The following is a 25,745-nucleotide window of genomic DNA, read 5'->3' as shown; positions in this document are numbered from 1 at the left end:
TACACTGCCTCAGGGTCGGCATATGCGCGTGATAATCCGCGACCAAGAAAACGCTTGAATATCCACTTTGCGACACTTAAACCCACTTTATTAGTTTTTCTTGCACACAGGTACCTTTATTCCTCCCACTTCCTTACAGCCTATCTCCTACCTTCCACTTCCTCATCTTCTCTTCCTCTGGTGGCGGCACCCTTCTCTGTTTCGCTACCACACCTTCGTCCTTGCTTCCTCGTCGCCGGTTCGCTCCTCTTCTCGGATGGATAACGACCGCAACTCCTCTCTCCAATGGCTTCCTCTTCTCTTTCCTTCGCTTTCCTTGGACTTGGCTTGAGGGTGTAGCGTCGCTTACTGTTCATCGGCAGTACCTGTGGACGGACTCACAAACCGTTCTCAGCTGGATAAGATCGGATCAGCACAAGTACAAACAGGCAGTAGCGTTCAAGATAGGTTAGATTCTGGAAAGCACCAGCGCAGCGGATTGGCGGTGGGTCTCGACCCGATGTAATATTGCGGACGTGTTGACGAAGTGGGGTGATGGTCCTCCCCTGGTGTCGGACAGTGGTTCAGGGGACCAGATTTTCTGTACGGAGCGCAGGAAGTATGACCGATGCCAAACATGCCAACGGCAAACACGGTCGAGGAAACGAAGGCGCGTTTCCTTTTTCACGACGCAATTCGCGGTGGTGCGGTGATTGATGTGGGAGTTACCAATCGGTGGAAAAAGTTGGTGCGAATCACAGCTGTAGTGCTACGGTTCGTTGGAAACTGTCGGCGAAAAGCTGGAGTAGAGCCAATTTGGACGATAAAAGTATCGGAAGCGCTAGAGAAGAAGATAAAAGCGGGGTTGAAGGTAGTTCAGCAACCGTTTCAGCAGAGCGAATTCCAAAAGGCGGAGGTGGTGCTGTGGAAGCAAGCGCAGAGCGAAGGATTCTCGGACGAGATGCATGCGTTGCAGAGTCAGTTGCGACAAGCGGTTCCCGATCATTTTGCCGAGGAATCACAGGATAACGGAGTTGGTAATACAATATTATCATTAAGCGTTCGGACATGCGGATAGGGAGACCGTTTTCAATGAGTTGAGGCAGAAGTTTCACATCCCAAAACTGCGAGCGGTGATCCGAAAGGTGGTAATCGAGAGTGTGTGGTGCAAAGTCTATCGTTGTTTACCGCAAGTCCCGCTGATGGCCTCGATACTAGTGCAGCGGATAACACCGAGTCTACACCCTTTCAGTGCGTTTGGGGCAGATTACCTCGGACTTAGTGACTGTTACAATCGGTCACCGAAGCGTTGTTTACCTGTTTATCACTTCGAGCAGTCCACCTTGAAGTAGTGTACAGCCTGTCGACGCAGTCGTGTCAGGTCCGTCCCACTCGGGCTCAGAATTGGTACCACTTCTAGTACTGCATTTGGTCCCTCGGTAGTGTAAAAGGTACCCAAGTTTGACAGATCGCAGTACACTTTGCACGGCATTCTAGATTACCTTATGAGCCATACAATTTTCGGCAACTGTAAGGGACATGGAGGTCTTTAATGTGTCTTTGGTCGTGTCTGATGGCGATTCGTCGGTTTGTCTGCAAACGTGAAATGCCTCAAGGGTTCTTCTCGGATAACGGGACAAACTTCGTAGGGGCCAGCAAAGAAGTTGGTAGGGGCGTGAAGCAGATAGACGAGGACCCAGTAAACACAAACTCTTATACGATAGCGCATAAGAGCACGAATGTGGAGGCAATATACGTACATACGCTATAAGGCTGAATGCAAGATGTACGTATACCGCCTCCACATTTGTACTCTTATAAATCAATATATACGATGGTGTGTTAACTGGGGACTGGGCCGAAGCTATCGTGTGTTCCACGACAAAGTGGAATTTTAACCCACCTTGGGTGTATATGCGCGGTATCTGGGAACGGATGGTGAGGTCAGTGAAGGAGGCGTTGGATGATGGGCGGAAGTTAACGGACGAAGTGCTGCAAACGATCCTCGCTGAGGTGGAGGACATGATTGACACTCGACCTCTCACCTCCATGTCGCAGGAGTCAGATGAGCAGGAGGTGATTATCCCAAATCATTTTTGCGTGGGGCGGTCGTTGCAGAAGACCTGAAGGTGGATGGACCATTCCAGCTGGGAGAAACGTTGCGGGATGTTTACCGACGTTCACAGTATTTGGCGGATAAAATGTGGCAGCGGTGGTATAAGGAGAACCTGCCGGGTATCAACCGGCGAACGAAATGGTGCGAAGAGCGGAGGCCATTGAATGCCGGTGACCTCGTGTTTATAGTGGATGGGCATAATCGGAAGAGCTGGATCCGAGGAGTAGTTGAAAAGGTGATGGTAGCAGAAGATGGCAGGATACGACAGGCGGAAGTGCGAACTAGTAGAGATGTGTTCCGGCGAGCAGCAGCTAACCTGGCAGTGTTGGAGGTGAGAGATGACTGAGGGTAGTTCCGGAGTATCCGGTAACCGGCTACCGGAGTTACGGGCTGGGGAGTGTTGACGGCGCCGAGCTCTACCCCAAGCTCAGCAATGAGAGTGAGAAGTGAGAAGGGTCACCAAGACAAGCGATATGCGCAACCGGTCAACTGTGGTAGGAGATATTGTTGCGAAAGGAGCGCTCCTTCAACGCCGTCAGGAAATCAGGGATTGATCGTCCTTCGCCACGTTAATCACGACAGATTGCTTCACCTTCGTGAGGTTGGCAAAACAATGTTTCACGTTCACAATGTGGTCTGATATTCCGGAATCCACCTTGAAGGAAACAACTCCCTCGTTCTGCGTTTGGGAGCATTTTCCGGGCATGGAAGCCACCGCCTTTCCTCCAGAAGCATCGTTAGCTTCAACGTGCCCATCTGTCTTCAATTTTACGCGACAGTGCTTGGCTTTTTGCCCCTTCTTCTGGCAGCGATCGCACTTTCCGGTGAGCTTACCAGGCTTTTGCTTCGATCCTTGAAATGCTGCAGGTTTTTCTTGGTAGGAATTCGCCCGGTCGGTTTTCTTGAGCTCCTCGGCAAGAAATCGCTTGCGAGCAACATCCAGCTTGAGATTTTCCTCACCTAGATTATCCAGCGCCGTTACTACCGGATCGAACGACTCGGGAAGGGTAGCAAACAGCTGGGACACAATATCGTTTTCTTCAAGCTTCGCACCAGCCAGCTTCAGTTGCCGGATCAGCTCTTTGAAAGTTTTCAGGTGATCTTTTACGGACGCACCTTCCAGCATCCGCAGCTTCGCAATTTGCTTCCTGGCGAACGTTTACGACGAAACGGACTTCTTAGCGTAGACTGTTTCAAGGCTTTTACAAATCTCCTTGGACGTCTCCCTGTCCCGCACCAGATCCAGCAGATCCTCATGGATAAATGAGATCAGCAGGTACGCCGCCTTACCATTATCTTCCTGGCACTTCGTGAGCTCGGCCACTTCCGCCGGAGGATCCTTCTTGATGACATCCAAAAGCTTCACGGACTTCAAATTTTCTCCATTCGAATACGCCAGTTGTCGAAACCGGTGCCTGAGAACAGCGGGATCCCGATGACCGAATCCTCGCGTGAGTCGCCCATAACCTCTTGATGGTTGGAAATAGCCGGAACACGAAGTTTGAATAGCAGAAAGAAATTTATTGAACTAGCTTGAGTGGAGGATTGAACAGGAATGAAACAAATTTGCACCGTTCTTTATTTAACAAAACTTCGGTTGCCAAAAGTCCACTCGAAGCACTTCGAGAATGTAGCATCAGATCAAAGACAAATTAAAGACCTTCATGTCCCTTGCAGTTGCCCAAAATTTTATGGCTCATAAGGTAATCTAGAATGCCGTGAAAAGTGTACTGCGATCTGTCAGACTTGGGTACTTTTTGCACTACCGAGGGACCGAATGCAGTACTAGAAGTGGTACCCAATCTGAGCCCGAGTGCGACGGACCTGATCAGATCGCATATCAAACCACAACTTCTAAACCTTCTTCCTTTAGTAATGTTAGAGTTAAATGTCAAGATCTTCGTGGAACTCCCGCTTGCTAACAACGATTCAGAACTCCATTGCCACTATGTGCGAACATGGATTTCTGGCGAAGTTGATTAAATTAATTCGTACAACGTGTCTTAGATGGATAGAAGCGAGGCGATGTGCTACCAAAGATTTTTTTCACTACCAGCCGACTATGCCCGATTACAGCTGGCTGCGATTACTGCCGTTGACCGCGAGTTCATTGTTCAACAAGCTGACTGCCAGCAGCCTGCTGCGTTTAGATTCTTTTCTACAATCGAACGTTGTCAAAACTCACACCTACTGCGTGAAACATGTCGGTTTCTCGTTTAACGTTTCAACGAGTTGTTCCTTGCCGCGTGTTCCACATGCACATAGTGAACAGGTGATTCTCCTTCCGAGTTGACACCGGGTAACGCGTCGTTGTTGAATCACTGCTGTCTGAACAAATGGGTCAACCCCATCATCACTCGCAGCTGCAATATCGCCAGACATGCTTACTGATCCCGAGTGACGAACGGTTACGAAAGCGTGGAGATTTTTTTTTCGCCCTGTTCCGTAATGGGCGCACAAACGCGATTTGTTTACAGTTGAAAGTTGCGTTTCTGTGTGTCGATCGATAGAGGTACACAGGAAAGCCAATTTGAGATTTCATAAACAAACGCTAAATAAGTGATCGCAAAAATCGGTCTCTGGAAAATCTCAATTCACACTTTGCGCTTCGAGGTTTGGCTCAAACAAAAAGTGTGGCGATTGGTCTTGGTTGTGTGTGTGCAAGTCAGTAGGGTGGGGGTTCCTTCTTCTAGACAGTCCCCGGCCTTTTATGGCCGTTTTGCTATGAATCATTGCAAAATATTTTTTGCCTTGAAGATGAGGAGCTATTTTATCTAAGTACCATTGATTCGCAGCTTGATTTCATCCAAAGAATGATCGGAATAAAAAGCTTTGATTAAAATTTAAGCTCTTTTGCACGTATAGTAGCACAATTGCACCTATAGTAGCACTACTGAGAGAAATTATTTTTCATTAAATTAGATAAAGGAAGAATTTATAACTTTTACATCAATTGAAAGCTTTTGATCTATATAATAGTTTTGTAAAACTACGATTTTGATTCGTGTTTTGCCTGCACCAAGAACCTATTTCTACTGTAGGAATAGTAATTAAAAATAGTGTCACTATAGGCAAATGTGTTCCTATAGTGGCTCAAGCGATATGAAATACAACAAATGATTTCTCTTAATTTTCATATTTTTACTACAAGAACAAGTTAAAATGACTTCAGGTGACCTAAAAACATAATACTAAATACCTAAAAATAATACTAAATAATAAAGCTAGTTAGCTTTATTAAGCGATTTTACATAAACATTTGTTCTGAGCCGGTCGGCTATTGGTGCATCGACCCTAGCGGTTCGGTGTTGATTAGAGAAATGGTCCATCCTTTCTGCAGTCGGGAGGATTATTGCCGCATAAAAGTAATAGTAAATAAAGCTATTTTTAGACGAGATGAGGCACAACGCTGCTCCATTTTGCAGCCGATGATGCTGCGTTTGGAGCTCTCTGGCTCTGGCAGTCTAGAATTAGGCGAAGTAGGCGGCGTGCAAACGCAGCGGCGGCACCAGGAATAGAAAGTCTTGGAGATCTTTTGTTCTTAGCACTACGGAGGAGCTGGAGTGCCATTTGTCGAAATAAAACATCTGCGGTATTCAACAAAGATTTTGCCGCGCTTTGTGTTTGCTGTATTTTATGCCGCGATCGATAACATTTGGCCGTTATGAAGGGTTGGTGTTGATTTATTCAGGATTGGTAGCAGGTCTCGTTTTAGAGACTTGGTCATAATTTCAATGCAAGTTTTAGATAACATTTAGCTAGACTTTAGAGAACATTTTTGCTTTTTTGGACAACATTTTTTCAAGCATTCTGCACGAAATGTGTTGGTTTCCATATTAACTTCAAACGTTTTTTTTTAGACATGGTTCCAGAGCATCAACAATTTTGAAACATTGATTTCTGGTTCAATTTTTTACGAAGTTTCAGAATATGTTAAACACATGGATACTCCTAGACAACCCAATTTGCGGAAGCATTACTGTTGGCTGACCAAAAGCAGTGGCTACTTCGATCGGAATCAGAATCCTGCACCCCGTGAGCTTGTTTTTGTTTTTTCTTGGCCAAGCTTCAAATTTTTCAATTTTAATGCCAGAACAGAGCGAATGTCGCCGCAGGCTTTCCTCTTTCCTCGTTCTGGTGCACCACCACCAGTTCGCATTTTGGTTGCGGCTCAACGAAGAAAAGAAAGCAAAAGTGGAACTCTGCGGTGCAACGTGCGTCATCACCAGTGCTAGCCAACCCAGCATCAAGTGGTCGAAATTTTTAAATTTACGTATTTTATGCGAAACTATTTTAGATTAAGCTTCTGGTATAAATAGCTTGCAACATCAGATTTAGAAATGACCACCGTACAAGTTCCCGGATTTGGATTCCGAGCGCGCTGTTCAGCCGTGACAGCGCCTACTTGATTGGCACAGGGCGAAACTATTCGTGATTGCTGTGGAAATTTGCGGAGCCCGAGCCCCTCTCCTGGAAATGACGTGCACTTAGCGTGAAAGCAGGGGTGAGACGCCGAAAACAATTAGTTTTATTGTTATTGAAACATTCGGATTGAGGCAATGTTTATTTACACATATTTCACACGACCACCGAGGTGTGGTGCGGTGCGATGTGCGAGTGATCGAGTGTAAAGCACAAATCGCTCACGAGCGGCGAGAAAGTGGCGCACAGAGGTTCGGTACTAAAAAAAGCAGGCAAAAACTTGGGTGATGCTTTCATCGATTGCTCATCGTTCTTTCTAGTTCGCCATTAAGACAAACAGATGTCACATGATTAACAACTTCAATAAATAAATAAATAAATAAATATTTGCCACTGACAACTATTTTTGCACCTTTTTGAGTTGTACACTTTTCGGGGTGAGTTGTACACTTTTCAGGGTCATTCGGAAATTATATTCGGGGAAAAGTACCATCATAATCGATTGAAAAAAAATGTCTCTTGCCTAAACTTAGTTTTTTTTTAATTGAGAGCCGCATGTAAATAAAAAAAAAATGAAATTTTGTTCAACGAGAACCAGAGAAAAAATGGTTATGCTCAAAATAAATTCTTCAACATTAGATCATGTTCTAAAAGCAGGGATTGACTCCTGAGAAATAAGTGAGTATCTCTCACTCATCGCTCTCTGTGACAATCGTAATCAGCAATACATCATGAGAGCTTGTTTATTTTCTTCTGCTTCAGCTTTTACCCATTTTAACAAGCTCGAAATCTGGGGGACACTATTACTATCGGATGTTCGGGATTTTTTTTAGCATTCTAATAAAATAAAACACCTACCCTCAATGGTTAATAAGCGAGAGAAATGTGTTTTATCATCGCTCTCTCTTTGGGGCTCGAGAACGAATTCTTCAATGTCTGTCCAAAGGACTTTTCATGGCTAGAAAGAGAAAAGCATTCTGAATGCGGAATTTTGTCACGATTCTTCAAAACTGGACCACTATGTGGCTGCGATTTAGATTAGTGCACTCCTTGGCCGAAAGGCGAAGGAGGAAGCGGGGTCAAATGGGTGGGTGCCTGGGGAGTGGGTGCATGACCTAATGGCCACATCACACCGCACCGCAAGCGTTTTTGGCAAAATCCCGCGAGGTGATTTCCTACGTCAGAGCTGATCTACAAAGCTCTCCCCTCTGACTGGCGGTGGCATTATTCGTGCGCGGGTATAGATTGTGAGTGAGTGAAAATTAATTTTAGATAAATCAGATTTATTACAGCGCGTCTCAAGCGTTGTTTCTTCGTGCTGCTGAAGGGTGGCCAGCGACAGCGTTGCAAAATGCCAGAATGTCTCGAGAGTTCTTATAATCAGGAATTGAGCAGTAGGCGCTGGGAAGTGAAACAGATAACATATTCAGTCGTTTTCGTTAAGATTTAGAGGTGCATCACTACGTACAGACAGCGTATTCCTGGTCTTTTACGAAGTTGCCGTCCGCTACCAATTGTCTGCTGGATATTGTTTTCGCAATTTTTTATTTCAATATTCGCATTAAATGACCAGCTTACTGATGTTGTATTTTATACGCCGAATAATATTCGCTTCTTCAAAAGTCGTGCTTGTGTCTGCACTATACAGTTCGAAAACACCTAAGGAGTTTACGAGAAATGTCATTGTCACATGTCATTGTTTCAAGATAAACAGTAAATTTGAAAGTGCGTCTCCCTGCTTCAATCCGTCTAATGTCACGAACGAGGTTGACACATCGTCTGCGATCCGAACACTTGATTTCGAACCATCCAGCGTAGCACGTATCAGCCTAATAAGTTTCGCCGAAAAACCATGTTTAGACATTATCTGCCAGAGCTCATTTCTTTTCACTGACAATGTAGTCAATGGTACTATGTAAAATTTATGGATACAATTCGACAACAAGTTCGGAAGCTCAAGTTAAAAGCTGAGAAATATTTTTTTATATATTTTACTCTTAAAGCTTAATAAAAATGCTACAAAATGATGCATTCCTTTTTTCGTTTTGGAGAAAATATTTAGCATATTTCGGTTAAATTCTAAGTGGAACAGACTGTACTCTGTAAACTATAGCGTAACTAAAATATTCCCTATTCCAAGGTTCAAGTTCCGGACTATCGTAGAGACCTTCAATGAACTGCCTAGTTGAGATTTGGCAAAGGGTCATAAAACATCTTGAACACGTCGTCAGCAAAGCCATGTCGAATACCAAATTCGCAACCCTGTTTCAAGGACTACGATGAAGAAGTGCCCATAAACACAATGAAAAATGACAACCCCAGTAATAAAAAAGACAAAATCCAAGACCTTTTGAAAAACTTTTCCGAAAACACTCATCTTACAAAGTTGTCAGAACCAGCAGCAAAACAATAGTTTCATGCTCACTAGCACTGCCTTGGAGCTAATTTTCAAATCTACTGACTTAAATAATGACAGACCTTAACTTTGCAGAAGACCTCACTGCATTTAGCTTAAATGTTCCATTTTACCAGTGTTCCCAGCGTCGTAAATGATTGCGTTTCGCTTTCCCGGAACACGCAAAATACTTACTTTGCATAAGGTTTGACTCAAATAATCTGCACAAAATATAATATTTTGAGTTTAATCAATTTTTCTCAAGAGTAGTGTAGCCAGATACCAAATAATACCATGAACATTGGATTGCAGTAAAAGTTTATTTCAACCTTGCTGCACATTCCATTTCTCGATCATGCTGAAATTTAAAGATTAAGTATTTTATTCAATTCTTTTTAAACAGTTATGCCAGCTAGACAAACATATCTGTGCTGTTACTTCAATAGGGCCTAACTGACATGAACGATTTCTCTTCATCGATCCTCTCTTTCGCTAATAACTTTGCTATATTAGATGAATCTGTAACATTTCTTGTTAATGATAAAGGATATAGTACTTTTTCATCCTGCAGCATAAAAATATGGTACGAAAAGAGAATCAGTTTCCTGCAGTATCACAAAGAGAGCAACGTTGAAGAGAAATCGATAAATGCAGATAGGCCCTTATGAATAAGACCGTATGGCATGCAACAATCCTTTAAAGTTTGGTGAACATTGAATATAGTTATCTTCAAAACTTAATGGTATCTGCATAGAACACTCCCATATAATTGGCTCTTTTGATAACAATCGAGCAGTGTTACCATCTATACAGGAATTCGAAAACATAAATGATAATTTTGGAAAGTGCTCAATCCATACTTCAAATCGCCGAATATCTTGAATCTGTATTTCTATATCTAGACGTTGCAATTTTCAAAAACATTATTATAATCCTGTTTTTTTTACTACCAATTCTTTTTATGAGACCCGATAACGGCTGTAAAAAGAGGTTGGAGTGTATTTCAGTGTGGATCTTTTGAGAACAGTATAATTCTTGGGATTCAAGTGTGGATTTTGAGATTTTTAGAATAGATCCTGGGATTCTAGTGTGGAGCCTGGATTTCCAGTGTGGATCCAGCGATAGTAGGTGGATTATAATAGGATTTCGATGTGGATCTTGGGATTGTAATGTACCGGCTAACCCCGTTGCTTTGACCGCTTTTAATCTTGAACCCCGTTAGCTTTTTATTTTAACCCCCGCTAATTTGCACATCGTTCAAATTAAAAATGGTTCAAACGTCATTTAGCTCATGGAACACAATGGAGTGAAATGGAACGGTGTGAAAGGAAACTCAGAATCAAAACAAAACAGCCAATGAGGTGACGTTTTTTCGTTGTGCGTAGAGTAACTAGAAGTTCGAATTAAAAACGAACCCCGATGGTTTGTATGGGGTACTAGAGTTTTGCAAATTTTGAAATTTTGGCTCCCCTATACTTAAACGACTTATATTATAGTAACTAGCATCCTCCCAAAGTTTGAAATGAATCGGAATAAATTTGACTGTGCACAATCCATTTGAAGTTTATATGGAGATTACTATGGAAAACGCCATCCTTTTGTGTTCAGCCCTCTATCTATTCGTCACAATGTTTTGTAGAAAAGTGAACACAATCTGCTCATGGGAAATCCTTTCAGCTACAACTTTGCTGAAGACCACATTTTGAATGGACGTCAGGATAAATAGCTATTCATAATCATAAACTGGGTATGCATTTTGCATGCTGAACCAACTGCCCGGCAGCCAATGGATCGATGCACGAGATCCATGGACAGATGCACGAGTTCACTATCTGACGTTTGAGCGGTGCCGTGTTATTTACGTGACCATGGCAACTAATGAATTCGGCACCGCTCAAACGTCAAATTAGTGAACTCGTGCATGGACCTATGGATCGATGCACGAGTTCACTAATCTGACGTATGAGCGGTGCCAAATTCACTCGTTGCCATGGTCACGTAAATAACACGGCACCGCTAAAACGTCAACGGGTGAACTCGTTCACTGTGTCGTAACGTTTATCCCATTTTAAATGGAAATCCGCCGAACTAACCAATTTCAAGCAAAACTTCACGGTCAGAATGCTGGCGTCTAAGAAATTACACGTTCTATCGTTCCAACTTATTCCAACAGACTGGCTTTGTCTCGTCATCATCGAATAGCATACAACCTCTAGCCCGAAGCTAGGTACCGATCCGAAGCCGAACTCTAATAAGTTCGAGTCTAATTCTCGCTCTTTCCCACGACGAAGCATCCTTCTCCAACCGAACACGATTCAATTGCCGAATCACATTCCGACGATCTTTACAGTGAAAGGCGAACAAATACTACCTCAACCCTTATACGTGGTTCATTCCATTCCTACTTCTTTATCGCATCATTTTGGTTTTCCTTTTATGGCATGTTTCGAATTGCACCAGACACGCTAAAGATTTGCAACTCATGTCTCGTTATTATTATTATTTTTTTTTCAAATATGTACAATGGAACTTATATCTACTACACACTGGTCCATAGTGATGCTCCTGGTGGGTAGAATAGATCAAAGTAATCCAGGCTACTATGTTCTCCAACAAAAAGGTAGTGTTGCTCTGAAAGCAAGTGAATGATCATCTCAGTATGGTTTAGACTTTGTTATCAATGATAACAAATTATCCTTACGTCGCATCAAAATGTGGTCTTCGGCAAAGTTGTAGCTGGGAAGATTTCACATGAGAAGATTGTGTTCACTTTTCCATAGATTATTATGACGAGTAGTTAAAGGACTGAACACAAAAGCTCTGCCTTTTCCATAGTAATTTCCATATAAACTTCATATGGCGTGTGCACAACCAAATTTCTTCCAAATCACTCCAAATTTTGGGTGAATGATTTTAATCATAATTGACACCGTTTAAGCATAGGGGAGCAAAAATTTCAAAATTTGCATCAGTCTAATGGGGTACCGTTCAAATTAACGGGGGTGCACTCAGGATTTCAGTGGATATCGTCAGGGATCCTAGGTTTCCAGTGTTGACCCTTAGATTCCCGGGCGGATCCTGGTATTCCAGTGTGAATCATGGGATTTCAGTATGAACCTTGAGATTCCGGTTTGGATACTGATATTCGAGGATGGATTCTCGGATTTAAATATGGATCTCTGGAATCCATTTGATTCTGGGATTCATGTGTGTATCCTGGTTTTTCAGTGTGAATTTAAAGATTGTAGCGAAAAAACATGGGATTCCAGTGAGGATCCTGAGATTCCAGTGTGGGTCCTAGGATTCCAGTTTGGATCCTGGGCTAGTGCAGATCCTGGGCTTTCAGTGTGAATAATAAATGTGGATTCGGGATTGCTATGTGGATCTTGATATTTTAGTCTGTATCCCAGGGTTAAAGTGTAGATCTTGGTATTCTAGAACTGATTGTGTTACTTAATTGTGGATCCTAGGATTCTTAAGTGACATTGGGATTTCAGTGTGGTTTGTTGAATTCCAGGGTAGATCCTGAGACGGTAGTGTGAATCGTAGTGTGTCAGTGTGAATCCTGGTATAGGCCTTTTCATGTGACAGATCCGTCTATGCATTTGTTTACATCGGTGGAGGACCGGTGCTAACACGGGCTTGTCATTTTCATAGAAGAACTGTCAAAGTGCTTCGCGATCAGCTGATTTGAGACGTCATGTGAATAGGCCTATTCCAGTTTAAATGCTGGAACCTAAACGTTGATCAAACCTATTCTACAATTGGGTTGTTTAGTGGTCAAAATAACATACAACTCAGATTTTTTTTTAATATTTTGTGTAAAACTAGTTCAGGGTGTCTACTCGTTTACATAAATGAAATTCCCTGATATTTCCAGGTTTTTTTTCAGGATCTACAAAATAATTCCAGGTTTAAGAAATACTCCAATTTTAGACATACAAAAAGTTATCGACAAAAAAATTTGCTTCAATTCGTTTAAAGCTTCCAAATTTTTTAATGCATGTCGAAGCTATTTAAAGGTGGAACAATTTCAAAGCTTAAGTTTTTGTCAACTGAATTGTATTTGATACAAAGCCTTGATTGTATTTGAAAAGAAGACTCATTTTTATATCGTAGAGCTCTGATCATCATTGTAAACTAAACGGAACCTTCAAGTGATTCAGTATGCTTAACCCTTCAAGTTTATTGATTACAGCGTACTTGTGCAAAAACAGATAATGCCCTATTCATTTTTGGCCCACGTTCAGTGAAGAAATCTCAAAAGGTATCCATGGGCAGTTTGGATACTTAAGACAGCTAAATGGGCGAAATAAACAATACTTACAAATGTTTGTGACAATATTTCACAATTAAAATTACATGTCGTAAAACATGTTTTTCGATAAATATTTCCATTATTTTCTTAAGGAATTTCACCAGACATTAATTCAAGTATTTGCCCAAAGATCCAGATGTTACTCCAAAGATTTACTCAGGCTAGGATAGATGGATGGATTTCTTTATTTGTGAAATATGCACCACTAGGCTAGCTCACGTCTTAAATGTCTCCAGGAGTTCATGTAGTGATTTTTTTTCTGTTCGGCACATAAACCACTGCGACCAATATTTGATCTATTGTAGTCTCGGTTTTCCCAGTTGCCGAGAATGAAACAAGGAAAACAATGAGCCAAATTCAACAATTTGTTTTCTAATCTTTTATTTATTTCGTTCTCTAGTTTGAAGAAGTAAGGATCTATTGTAGTATATTCCGTGTCTTTTGTGTAGTGCATGTCGTTTTACTTTGTCACTATCGAGAAGTGATAAAGCATTCTTACAGTTGTAATTCCTAACTTGATCACAGCAAAGGATTCTAACTGAAAGGTTCCTACCATTCGAAGAGTGTGGTGCATGCACTCTCCACAGGCGCGCCCCTTTATCAGGCAAAATCGGATCCTTCGATAAAGCCAAGAAATTACACCGATATTGTCCATGCATCAGAATCCTAGTCCTTACTTCTTCAAACTAGAGAACGAAATAAATAAAAGATTAGAAAACAAATTGTTGAATTCGGCTCATTTTTTTCCTTGTCTCAAGGTCATTCTCGGCAACTGGGAAAACCGAGACTTGTCACTTTCAACAAGGTTAAAAATGTAACAAGGACTAAAAGTGTTCCTTTGATTACTATAACATCCTGGGGGGAACGCCATTTGGCATAAAGTCATTTGGCATAAAGTCGTTTGGCATAAAATAATTTGGCATAACGGTCATTTGACATAATAGTCATTTGGCATAATGAACATTTGGCATAATCATTGAAAACTGAGTTGCTATGTTTTTGGCGTTACCATTGCTAACATTCTCATATATGATTTTCCCTTCTTTTGGTCATAGGCTGTTCTTTCTCATTAAGTTGTTAAACTAGTGGTTTGCATTGTTACTACTAACATTTTCATTGACAATTTTGCCTTCTTTCCTATGTTGGCGTTATTACTACTAACATTTTCATCGACGATTTTCCCTTCTTTTGATCACCAGATCATCTTTTAAGTAGCACTATTTAAATTTATAATTTCTTTTCTTTCATGCCAAACGTCCATTATGCCAAATGACCATTATGCGAAATGACCATTATGCCAAACGACTTTATGCCAAATGACTTTATGCCAAACGGGGTAGCCCCAACATCCTGTTCTCTTCGTTTGAAGCACTGGTTCACTGGTAGATCTTTACCCCATAACGCACCACGAAAAGGTGATCTACCCGCGTTATGGGTCAAGCATGTAGTGATTATTTCCCATGGTATCCCTTCGAGAATTTTTTTAAGGAATTCGTAAAAGAATTTTGTTTTAGATATCTTAAAAACACGACGTCAGCAATGTATTTACTGATTCTTTCGGATGTTTTCCAAGAAAGACCTAAGTCCTCCAAAGATTTTATCCAGTGATTCTTCCATCGATTTTCCTAGGACATCCTCTAGAGCTTCTTCAAAAATTCAAGCAGAAGTTTCTCCAAATATGCATCTAGGGATTTCTTAAAAATTGTCCTTCATAGTTTCTTTAAGATTTTAACTTCAAATTTTTCTAAGGATGACTCCGGGAATTATTCAGATTTCTTAAGGAATTCCTACAGTAATCCTTTAAAGATTTCTCAAGGAAGTCTTTAAAGATTTGTCCAAGTATTCTTCCAGGATTTTTTTAGGCTGCCTGAAAATGTGAATGCAATTTTTCAGAAATTTGAGAAAATGTTCAATTTGTGAGGCATTTCTAAAGCAAATTTTAGAGCAAACTCTGATGAAACTTGTGTAAGTTTTTAAGTCACCCGGTTACTAGAAGAACTCATAGACCCTTGAAGAATTTTTAGAAGATTTTCTTGTTAAATTGTTGGGATAATTGAAAAATAGCAAAAAATATGTGTACAATTTTCTGGTAAAATGCTACAGTGTTAATTAGTAAGGAAACTTAAACTTTTATCACTTTTGTAAGTTCCATGGGATTTTATGAGAAATGTTTTGAAGAACTGCAGTTGTAAGTGAATGAAAACCCGAATTTAGTACTATACCATTTAATTCCACTAGAGTTTGTATCCTTTGACAAATACGCGTATTTCGATCTCAACTGAAAGGCCATCTTTGGTGTCGTGTACTAGACTCGACTGCCGCTGTAATAATTCGATGAAATTCTGGAGAAGTCTAGAAGAATCCTATGATGAAACACAGGGTCGAGTTTGAGGGGAAACCTCTGAACAATTTCTTTCAAAAACTGTGGAATTGACCTTTACGGTTTTTCTTGGTAAAAATACAGTAAACATTCTTAGAAGATCTCCTAGAGTAACAACTAGAAAATTCGGTTGAAGGATTAATGGAAAAATATCTAGAGAAAGTCCTCATATAGTGTTTCCTGGAGCAAATTCTGGATAAATTACTCAAGATCTTCTATAAAAATCTCTGGGAGAATATCTAAGAGAATTGGCAGAGGAATCTCTAGAAGAATTTCTGGAGATATCCTGATAGGAATCCCTGGAAGTATCCCAGAGGAAATCTCCGGAAAAACAACTAGGATTATTTCTGAAGGTTTTCCTCGAGAAATCAGAGCTTAAAATATTGAAGAATTAGTTGAAAAGTCTCGTAACAGTCACCGAAGGTTTCTCTTATGCCTACATCATTTAGCATCAGGATTCACTGCAAGCAAGATATGGAAAAAAGTGGCTTTAGAGACCATTTTGATAAAAAAAAAACTTCAGAAACCTTTCATCAAAAATAGAGACAATCATGTCTTGGAAAGTCGATAAGATTCACTGAACTCCTAAAGGAGGGTTTTGATAGCGGCGCAGCCGAATTTTTTTGGAGAGTATCTACGTGAAAATCATTTGTCATGTACACATTCTACCATGAATTACTGCCACAAAGAAATTTCCCTGATTGTTAGTGAAATTCCCTGAGAATTCCAGGTTTTTTTCCAGGTTTAACAAAATTCCCTGATAATTCCAGGTTTTCCAGGTTTTTCCAGGTAACTTTCAAAACTTCCAAACCATGTCATTGTGAAGGAGTTGTTTAACAAATTCAATTTGAGTGAGCCAAGAATTGTCAAAAATCGAGAGGTCCTCAAAAACAGTTTTAATTATAACTATTGAGGGGTCCGCCAATTTGACCAAACGAAGGCAGTTTCTTTACTTACTCAACAGAAGCCTTCAAATGAGCATACATTTGAACATTTTGAAAGGCCAAGAGGAAATAATGGGCCGGACTCAGCGAGAATTACTCAATATAAATTTTCAAGATATCTTTCAATCGTCTTTCGTCTACAGTAGAAAGGCAAACCGTTGTCTTTTTTTTTAATATTTTTTTGGAAAATGAGCTTACAAATTACCATGCTCATTTGCTCAATAGGTACACTACTTACGCTATTACGGGTCAATTAGTCACGATTATTAGTCACTCGTTTCTACATGTAATTCAAATGCAAATTACCCATAATAGAGTAACCACAGTACCGTAAAACGGGGTAACTTTGATAGTTTTTTTTTGAAGAAAACTTGAATATTTATGCATACTGATTCAAATAATTATAATTTATATTTTTAAAACAAGTACTGGCATCCTAGCTCTCGATTGCAGTCGATAGATTACCGAAGGATTTATTTTGAATGGATATATAATTTTCCATATAATCGAAAGTTGGTTTTCTGTTTTTGGGGTAACTTTGATAATGAAGTATGATTCGAACAAAATTCAATGAATAACGTAGGGCATTGCATACCTCTAGGCGTTTAACGTTATATGAAAATTTCTGACTTAGATTACAAAAATGGTCCCAGTTTGTGAAAATGCTATTCGCTAAGCGATTTGAGACCGTATTCAAGTTCTATGATAACTAGGTTGTCAAAGATAAGTGGCCAACTATTCAAAACTACATCAAATAGTGTTGCAAATGATATTGAAAAGACCATCGAAGTAGTCATGAAAACTAACTGTTACTATGATCAATAATGAGATATGAATTATCATCACCTATATGATATCTATATCTTTATCTATATGAAGAGGTCTGACTGACGACGGGGGCCAGCTGAAACCCACTCAGAATCGGTCGACCGACCTCGGCACCTTAGCAAAAGAACTTAAAGAGATTTGTATTCTATCCTAAGATAATTTATATTTTAATTTGTGATTGAGATCATCGTGCCGAAGTTGATGAATCAGTTTAACGGTTATCCTCAGTACAAGTATAATTTTCAGTAGCTACGTTCTCCAAAGCATTTACAAGATATGTAATTAGTGAACGTTTCCCAGACGGTTATTGGCCCGTGCGTAGGAATGAGACATTTTCTCTACAGCCTGCTGAGATGCAACTTGACACCGTGCCGTTGTCCGCCCACAGCCTGCTTGTCTGCTGATCAAAGTGAACAAGACTTGAAATGCAGTGTGTAGGAAAAGTAGCCGCATGATGATTTGTGAGATCGCAAAATTTGCTTCCCTTCCCCTAATCTATTCGAGGCCAATGACACTTCTAAGGCAATAAGATCAATTCGTGCCTGAGAAATTGAGATTATGGATTGCAAATGGATATTTGTGTACGCACGTACTTGTACGAACAACCCTTTAAAGTTCGGAACAGTAAACAAATCATAAAAATTGCTTGAGCTGAATGCCGCTGCTAGTCAAACATCAATTCTCGATTACTTTTTCAAATCGACGTAAGTAACTTCCATACGGTTTTGAGAAAATTAATTCAGAAGATTCACAACCTGTCTTCTAAAACTGTTTTAAAATGAATCACCTTTTTAACATTTTTTCGACGTGTACATTGCTTAAATTTTGCATACAATGAGCTCGCGTTCAAAAACTATGGAGTTCCTATTATTTCACACAAAAATTTTATGACAAAATGATAAGCCGTTTCATTCAGTTACTTGCGACGTTTTTCTACCAGTGTAAAATCGGCTCAAGTAGTGTTTTGTTTTGATTAGTGGTTAAGTCACTTTGTCTCTCCATACAGCGGGGCGACGAAAGTATTGGTTAGGTTGCGAAAGTTGAAAATCTTACTTTCGTCGTTTTGTAAATCCGAAGATTAAACGTTCTAAAAGTGAAAAATCGAGTTGGTTCAGAGCAAAACGTGTAGAATTTCGTCTGCGAAACACGTAGGATCGATAAAGTAAGTTTGTATACTTTTTTGACTTGAGTCTATATGAATAAGTTTTCGAGAATTATTATTGAACAGCAGCGGCTTCGCTGCTGCAATTTCATGGCCTGCTATGCTGATGAGCGCACGCGTGACGTCAAATCAGCAGGGCCTCCTAATTTCTTGTCAATGAGAAAAGCCGAAAATCATGAGGAAATAAAACCACACGTCAGACACGATCCGCCCACGGCCTTAGAACATGTGCGACTTTGCGCCACGTGAGAGCACGTTGCGTTTTGAAAGTGCAGATGAGCCGACGACCGAGCGATGAAGGGTGCGAACGTTTGCGAGAGGTGTGTGTATTTTGAGAAATTTATTGAAAATATTTCAATCGCAACGTGTCTAAAAATAATATCGGGCGAGATATCGATTGGCTGTACGGAACATTACACGTCTAAAATGTAGCTCAAACACTGAGTGAAAAGAGTGTAGTATCTATTTATGATTCTTTAAGGATTTTCGATCATTCGGCATCTAAATGTGGATATATTCATAAGTGCTGAATTCAATTCCCAATTCAAGTCCAAGTTTAAGTCTAAGTCTATGTCCAATTCTGTGTCTAGGACTAAGTCCAAGTCCAGGTTCAGGTCCAAGTCCAAGTCCAAGAGTCCAAGTCCAGGAGTCGAAGTCCAAGAGTCGAAGTTCTAGAGTCCAAGAGTCTAAGAGTCCACGTTCAAGAACTCAAGTCCAAGAGTCCAAGTGCTCAATTCAAACTTAAAACTAAGTCCAAGAGTCCAAGTCTAAGTCCAGGTACAGGTCCATGTCCAGGTCCAAATCCAGGTCCAAGTCCAGGTCCAAGTCCAGGTCCAAGTCCAGGTCCAAGTCCAGGTCCAAGTCCAGGTCCAAGTTCAGGTCCAAGTCCAGGTCCAAGTCCAGGTCCAAGTCCAGGTCCAAGTCCAGGTCCAAGTCCAGGTCCAAGTCCAGGTCCAAGTCCAAGTCCAAGTCCAAGTCCAAGTCCAAGTTCAAGTTCAAATTATAGTCCAAGTCCAAGTTCATGTCCAATTACATGTCCAAGTCCAAGTCCAAGAGTCCAAATCCAAGAGTCCAAATCCAAGAGTCCAAATCCAAGAGTCCAAATCCAAGACTCCAAGTCCAAGAGTTCACGTCCGAGAGTTCAAGTCCAAGAATCCAAGTCCAAGTCCAAGTCCAGGTCCATGTCTAGGTACAAATCCAGGTCGAAGTCCAGGTCCAAGTCCAGCTTCAAGTCCAGGTCCAAGTTCAGGTCCAAGTCCAAGTCAATCCCACCTAAATCTACTTAAAGAAAAAAAAAAAAATACTCTGAGAATTGGTACACCGTCGATTGACACCTTCTTCTTCTTGTATCTTTACAGCAGCAAAACGTGACTCGGTGAAGAGCACGGATCGTCCCCGCGTCTACGACGAGGAAGCTCGACGGAGTAAATCCCTGGACGGAGATGCCATTCTGGACCCAATCCGACAAATGGACAAGGTAACAAGTTCCGTTTAGTTTCGTAGTCCCACCGTTGATCTGATCAATCGTTCTCGATCTTTCCAGAACAAAAACAAGTCAGCGTGGAGTAAGGTGAAGGGCATCGTCAAGAACCACCGGGGATCGCTGAAGTCGAACGGATCCCAACGGCGGAGTGCCAAGTCGTCCAACAGCGTTGGCTGCAGCCGTGAAGCCAGTCCCTGTGAGTCCATGGAACCCTGCGAACTTCAACGGGAACGATCGGATTCATTCTCCTCGAACCAAACCTCGCCAAGTCACAGGAATAATACTCCCACTTTGCTGGCGCTTCCCTCCGGAGACAACAACAGCTGTCCAAACTCGCCGTGTGGTTCGCTTCCGGCTACATTCTCCAGTGACGACAACGAATGGAAACCGTCGGAGTACAAGTTGGGTCGAAGTGGCAGCGGCGACAGAGGAATCCCACCTGTTAAAGATACCGGAGGAAGTCGAGGCTCCCGCAAAAGCAAACACATACCTGAGATTGAATCTGTACCTGAGGGAGTTCCGATCGATACTACGCCTGTCACGCGTATCCGGAAGTCTCCTCCGAAGCCTCTGAGTCTACGGCAGGAAGCGCTGGATGTGGAGACATACGGCGATCATTCATTGTCGTCACCGGGATCTCAGAAGGACAACTCCAAGTCCTCGCCCAAGCGGAAAAGCTACGGAGGTGACGAAACGTCAGCTCCTGAAAGTCCCTGTAAGCCGTACGAGTTCTTCGGAGGCGAGATGGAGGATTTCTCGAGCGAAGAGGTCTCCGACCAGAACACTCCTCACCGGCGAGCATCTCCCAAGACGAAGAACCTTCTACGTCAGAGAGAGGACATCGAACGCCGCTACATGGAGCTGCAGAAGAAGCTTCAGCGTGAGTTCGACGCCAAGCAACAGGAATGGGAACGGCTGCGACCGGCGGCGCTTCTGCTAACTAACAGCCCAAGTAAGATTGAAGGAGGTTACGAACATAAAATTTATTATATGTCTAAGTTTTCCTTCTAGTAAACCAGTTTCTGAAGGACGACGCTCCGGCCAGTCCCAAGCGAGATCAGCCGTCGCAGTTCGTGGTGGAGGAGAATCTTTCGCCGGACTTCAAGAAGAAGTTGGATGAGTGGCGAATCAAGGTAAGGTGACGACTAAGAAGTTCCTGAGGTTCGAAGCATTAACCTTCCCTCGTTGACAGCATCAGCCACAATCGAAGAAAGACCAATCGCAACCGGGGTCGTCGAAAGATTCTCCTACGGACGGTAAGAAGAAGCCCATAACCGATTGGCAGCTTTGGAAGACGGGACAGGTCAAGCTAGAAGGACAGGGACTTACGCAGCTGCCGAATGCGAAGGATCTACCGGAAGATTTCCAGAAGAAACTATGTAAGTGATTGTAGTGTTGGGTGATCGAAGCGAGATAATCTTAGGATTTGGTCTTTCCGCAGCTGAATGGAAACAGATGAAGGCAGCGAACAAAGTTCCACCCTATAGCACCCAGTGTTCGTCAGCGAGTGAAACGTCGATGAAGCGACAGCAGAGCAAGAAGCCACAAGGACCTGCAGCGCACGATGCACACAAAGGCGAAGCCCACAAGGCGGGCGAAGGATTGTCGAAGCTGAAGGCGTTGGTCAGCACGGATCCACCGAAGAAGGAGCTGGTAGTTCAAACGACAAAAGGATTCATCAAGTTCGAGGGCATTTCGAGGAAGTTTACGCGGCGGTTGTTCGAGTGGGAGAAGGCAAAGGGAATCGGTCCGGAGGCATCCACGATTGCGCTGTTGCATCCCGGGTACGCTCCAGTGGTCGTCGAGAACGCTGGCGATGTTTTCGAAGCGAAACGTGAGTTCAAGGACTACCGATTCAGTCAATCCGTTAATCTTGTATCTGCTTTTACAGGAGAAAAATCACCCGGTCTCGTTCGGTCACTGTCGATGGACAGCATTTCGCCGAACCCTTCGGCACCGTCGATCTCGCACCAACCGTCCAGCCTGTCGCTGAACGATGCCGATGAGTTGAAGGAGAGCAAAGAGAAGGACACCATTTCCAATCGACGAGTGTCCTCCAATCCAGAACTGGAGCTCTCAGCAGAACGGGACGAACCACGAGCGGTGCTGGTTGAAGTCGAGGATGATATCCACGAAGTGGCGAATCCGTTGACGACTGGCCCGAAAACGGCTCCATCCGGTGGTCAGAGTAAAGCTGAGTACGTTCACATCGGTTCTTCCAAGTGTTTCAGACCTTTACTAACCTCTATTTCTCTTTTAGACCTGACCGCATTTCACGGCCTTCGAGCAACAGCAGCACGCTCCTGAAAGATTCCACTAAACTGTTGATTCGCCTGAGTGAACAGGACTCCGTCGATCGGGACGAAGTTCGCCGGTTGAAGATTGTCCTGCGCGCGCTGATAGCGACCCTGCCGGAGTTCGTAGAAACCGGTTCCCGTGACAGTATTGCATTTTTCGCCTACATGAAGGATCTCGCCCAAGACACGCTACGGCATTTGTTCCGCTTCGAGGACGGCTCGCTGAAAGGCTCTGCGGAGATTCTGGAAAACGTCCAGTCGATCAACGGGCAGGTGGCCGACCTTAAGAAATCGCTCCATTCCTACATGAAGTACGCTACGGCAGCGGTGCGAAACGAGGAAGACATCCCGAAGATAAGTATTACGCCGGCCATGGGAGCGCAGGCTACCAGTTCCATACAGAAGTCGTACGACAGTCTGCGGAGCATGGCCACCATCAACGTTACGCCGACATTCGTGTGCAACGCAGTCAGGGTCAACACCCCTCAGGTAAGGCATTTCCCGATGAGCTCGGAATCGGATCCAGTTCCGCCAACGTCGTCTCATTCTCCGGATTCATCCACGCACATCGGCGGAAATCCCGTTGACGAGAGGGACAGCAAAAAGGTAGCACGTAACCTCAGCAATGGATCGCGGAAGAAAACCCGAATCAAACGGATGGGCTCCCGGCAGAACAGCAAAACGGAAAGCGATAGCGACGACAGTCCACCGAACTACGTGTTGGAAGTACCTCGCAAAACGAAACGCAAGACAAGCCGAGCCAAGAAGCCTTCAGACTCATCGGAAAAGCTAGCGACCGTGGCGCCTCCCCAACCTGAAGACGTGGTCTACGTTCTGAAAATTAAGCCTGGACAAAAGACGGAGCAACCGGAGCGACCTGTTCTGCCGTCGACATCCGTGAGCGTCACGGAAGAAGTCCTCATATCGCCAACCGAAACCTGTGTCGAACTGCTGGAGAATCAAGGCAGCTCAACCTCCATCAACAATTGCACGGCAAACATTCTGGTCAAGACGAAGCGAAGGATCTTCACGACCGTTGAAGGAGAACCATCGGCGAACAACAACGCTTCAGTCGTTGTTAGCCGCGACGTTGAATCATCCAGCCCCTCTGATCGCAACGATCAGCAGGAACAGCTGAAAACCGATCAAAAGATCATCACCAATCTGCCGCCGCTTCCGCAATCCCCCAGCACCCAGCGGCGGATGGACAAAAACGCCCCAACCAAGGAGCTTTCGCCCAACATTCGGCTGATGATCGCCAAGTACAACCAGCGACTATCGTCGGAACGCAGCGGCAACTCACCGCACAGTTCCGGTTCCTGCTCACCCGTAGCGTGGCGATCGCCGGTTTTGGATCGGCGCGTCAAGAAACAAACGGAAAAGTATCAGGAAACTATCCAGCTGTCCAAGTCGGCCAGTGCGGGTAGCCTACGAAAGTCTTTGAAACAGCTGGAGGCAGCACAGCAGTCGCGGCAAAATCAGGACGGTGGAGAAGAAGACGAATGCGTTGTGGATGCGTCGGTTAAGGTAATGAAGTCATCGAGCGCGGGTATGATCGAAAAGAGCGCTGCGGTAGAGGACGACGGAGACCACAGCGATTCACCGAAGATATCGTTCTTGGCGTACGATAGCTTGCGACGCAAGGATACGTTGTCGCGCATCGAGAGGAAAGAGCTGGACGATAGCGGATCGGGTTCAGGTCGGACGGATACGCTGAGGAAGCAGCGATTGTACAAGAAGCGAACGGAATCTCCTCAAGGTGCGAGCAAGGGAGCTGTCAGGAAGGTTCCCAGAGAGAAGTACACAAGATGTCGCTCCGTGCCGGGCGAGGAGATAGTGAGTGAGCGTGGTCAGGAGGAGAGGTTCAAGAGGGTTGATGGCAAACCACCGAGTCCTCGGTTGACGGCACGAAAGAAGATTGTTGATCAGGATTCACCTCGATCGGCGCCTACAACGCCGCTCGAAGAGGATAAGGGATTGATACCAATGAGTCAGCGGGCTTTGAAGCTGAAGAAGGCGAAGGAGGAGTTCCTACAGAGTTCATCAGCGGCTCGAGTAGATCAACGGCAACAGGTGTGGAACAATCGGATAAGCCAAATCAGCATGACCAGTGCGACAAGCGGCGATGAGAGTGCACTGCTGATGAAAAGTGCCAGTGCAGGGGTGATCGATAGCCGATCGGCAGAAGGAGAAGACAGCCAGCAGGAGAGTATGTACGAGTCACTGCCACCGAGCATATTGACTGCGTCTGGGGTTACGGGCGATGACGAAGCATCATCGAGAAATACAAGTGTTCAAAGCAGTCGGTTCGGGTTGTCCAATTTGGCGTCGAAATTGAGGAAGGTGAAGTTGAGGAGAAGTAGTAAGGATCTCAGCAAAATGCAAACCATCTCGACGCTGTGCCGGCAGAGCTTGATGGTGGATATTAGTGGAGAAGCGATCAAGATGGGTAGTGCACAAAACCTCGGACACAGTTCGAGCGATGGCGGAGGAGAGTCCCTGAAGAAGTCAGGGAGTGTACAAGCGATATGCAATCGATTTCGCAAGAGCAACGAACGAAGTGATGAACTCAAAAAGAGTAGAAGCTTAGGATTCTTAGAACCGGATCGCAAAGGATCCCAGTGAGCAAGTGCTGAAATGCTTAAAACCATGTCTACAGTATAGTATTACAACAGCGAAGGAGCTATCTCAACCCTTAGGTAAGTAATGTTTGATGTAAATGTACCAAGTACAACCTGTTACAAGGAGTAAATAGTGCAGAAGAAGTGTAATTTTCAACCGTGCCAAAGATTCGCAAGATGCTGTACACATCTGCCGTCGTAGTTTCGTAGATCTGAATAAAGTCAGACAGACAGTTTCGACATGGTTGCAATTCATTGGGAAAGAAAACCCTTATCGCGTCTCGTTGCCCGGCAGGCAGCGTCATGCGACATTTGTAGTTTCGTAAATCAACCAAACCCTTATCAATTGTTCAAACAACAAACGGGGCTTCGAATCAACCTGCAATCGAGTTCACATAACTTCTCATGATTACCTGTTTGCTTTTACGACCACCGTTCGTTCGGGTGATGACGGAGACTTTTTGGGTTAGAGTGTGTGTGTTTGAGACGTGCGTTTTAATTCACTAATGATCAAATGACGAAGCTTCGGCAGTCCCAATGCAGTATAGGAGGAAGAAAATGATTTTAGATTTACTATTGGTAGCATAATTATGAAATGAGGTTCCGTAAATTCGGGTGAAATTGATCAGTAGGGTGAAATTGATCACAGTGCCACACGATTTTATTTCTTCCCAATGGAGCACAAATATCAATGTAACCTACAGTGAATGAACGTTGTTTGTCGTAACTATTGTCGAATTGTGTGCTGTGAAGTTTTTTGCGCTAAATAATGTTCATATCTATGAAAATAATGCGAAATA

At 43.2% G+C, this 25,745-nt stretch overlaps 1 protein-coding gene across 6 annotated transcripts in view; it reads left to right on the top strand.

Annotated features, from left to right (window-relative positions):
• The window catches only part of LOC5565140, a 64,098-nt gene extending 38,913 nt beyond the window's left edge, over positions 1-25,185 (top strand). For 5 of the 6 annotated variants that reach the window (XM_021838451.1, XM_021838450.1, XM_021838449.1 and 2 more), the window contains 7 exons: positions 19,903-20,021; positions 20,088-20,979; positions 21,027-21,160; positions 21,220-21,406; positions 21,469-21,861; positions 21,919-22,225; positions 22,288-25,185. In XM_021838451.1, coding sequence (XP_021694143.1) covers positions 19,903-20,021; positions 20,088-20,979; positions 21,027-21,160; positions 21,220-21,406; positions 21,469-21,861; positions 21,919-22,225; positions 22,288-24,949 — 4,694 coding nt within the window. In that variant the 3' untranslated portion in view covers positions 24,950-25,185. The remainder of the gene's footprint in view (positions 1-19,902; positions 20,022-20,087; positions 20,980-21,026; positions 21,161-21,219; positions 21,407-21,468; positions 21,862-21,918; positions 22,226-22,287) is intronic. The other variant, XM_021838454.1, reaches the window with a different exon arrangement.
• The last annotated feature ends 560 nt before the right edge of the window (positions 25,186-25,745 follow it).

Source organism: Aedes aegypti, chromosome 1 (assembly GCF_002204515.2).
Source record: "Aedes aegypti strain LVP_AGWG chromosome 1, AaegL5.0 Primary Assembly, whole genome shotgun sequence".
NCBI classification, from domain to species: domain Eukaryota; kingdom Metazoa; phylum Arthropoda; class Insecta; order Diptera; family Culicidae; genus Aedes; species Aedes aegypti.
Note: the sequence above shows the minus strand (reverse complement) of the source record. Positions and strands in the feature narration are given on the sequence as shown.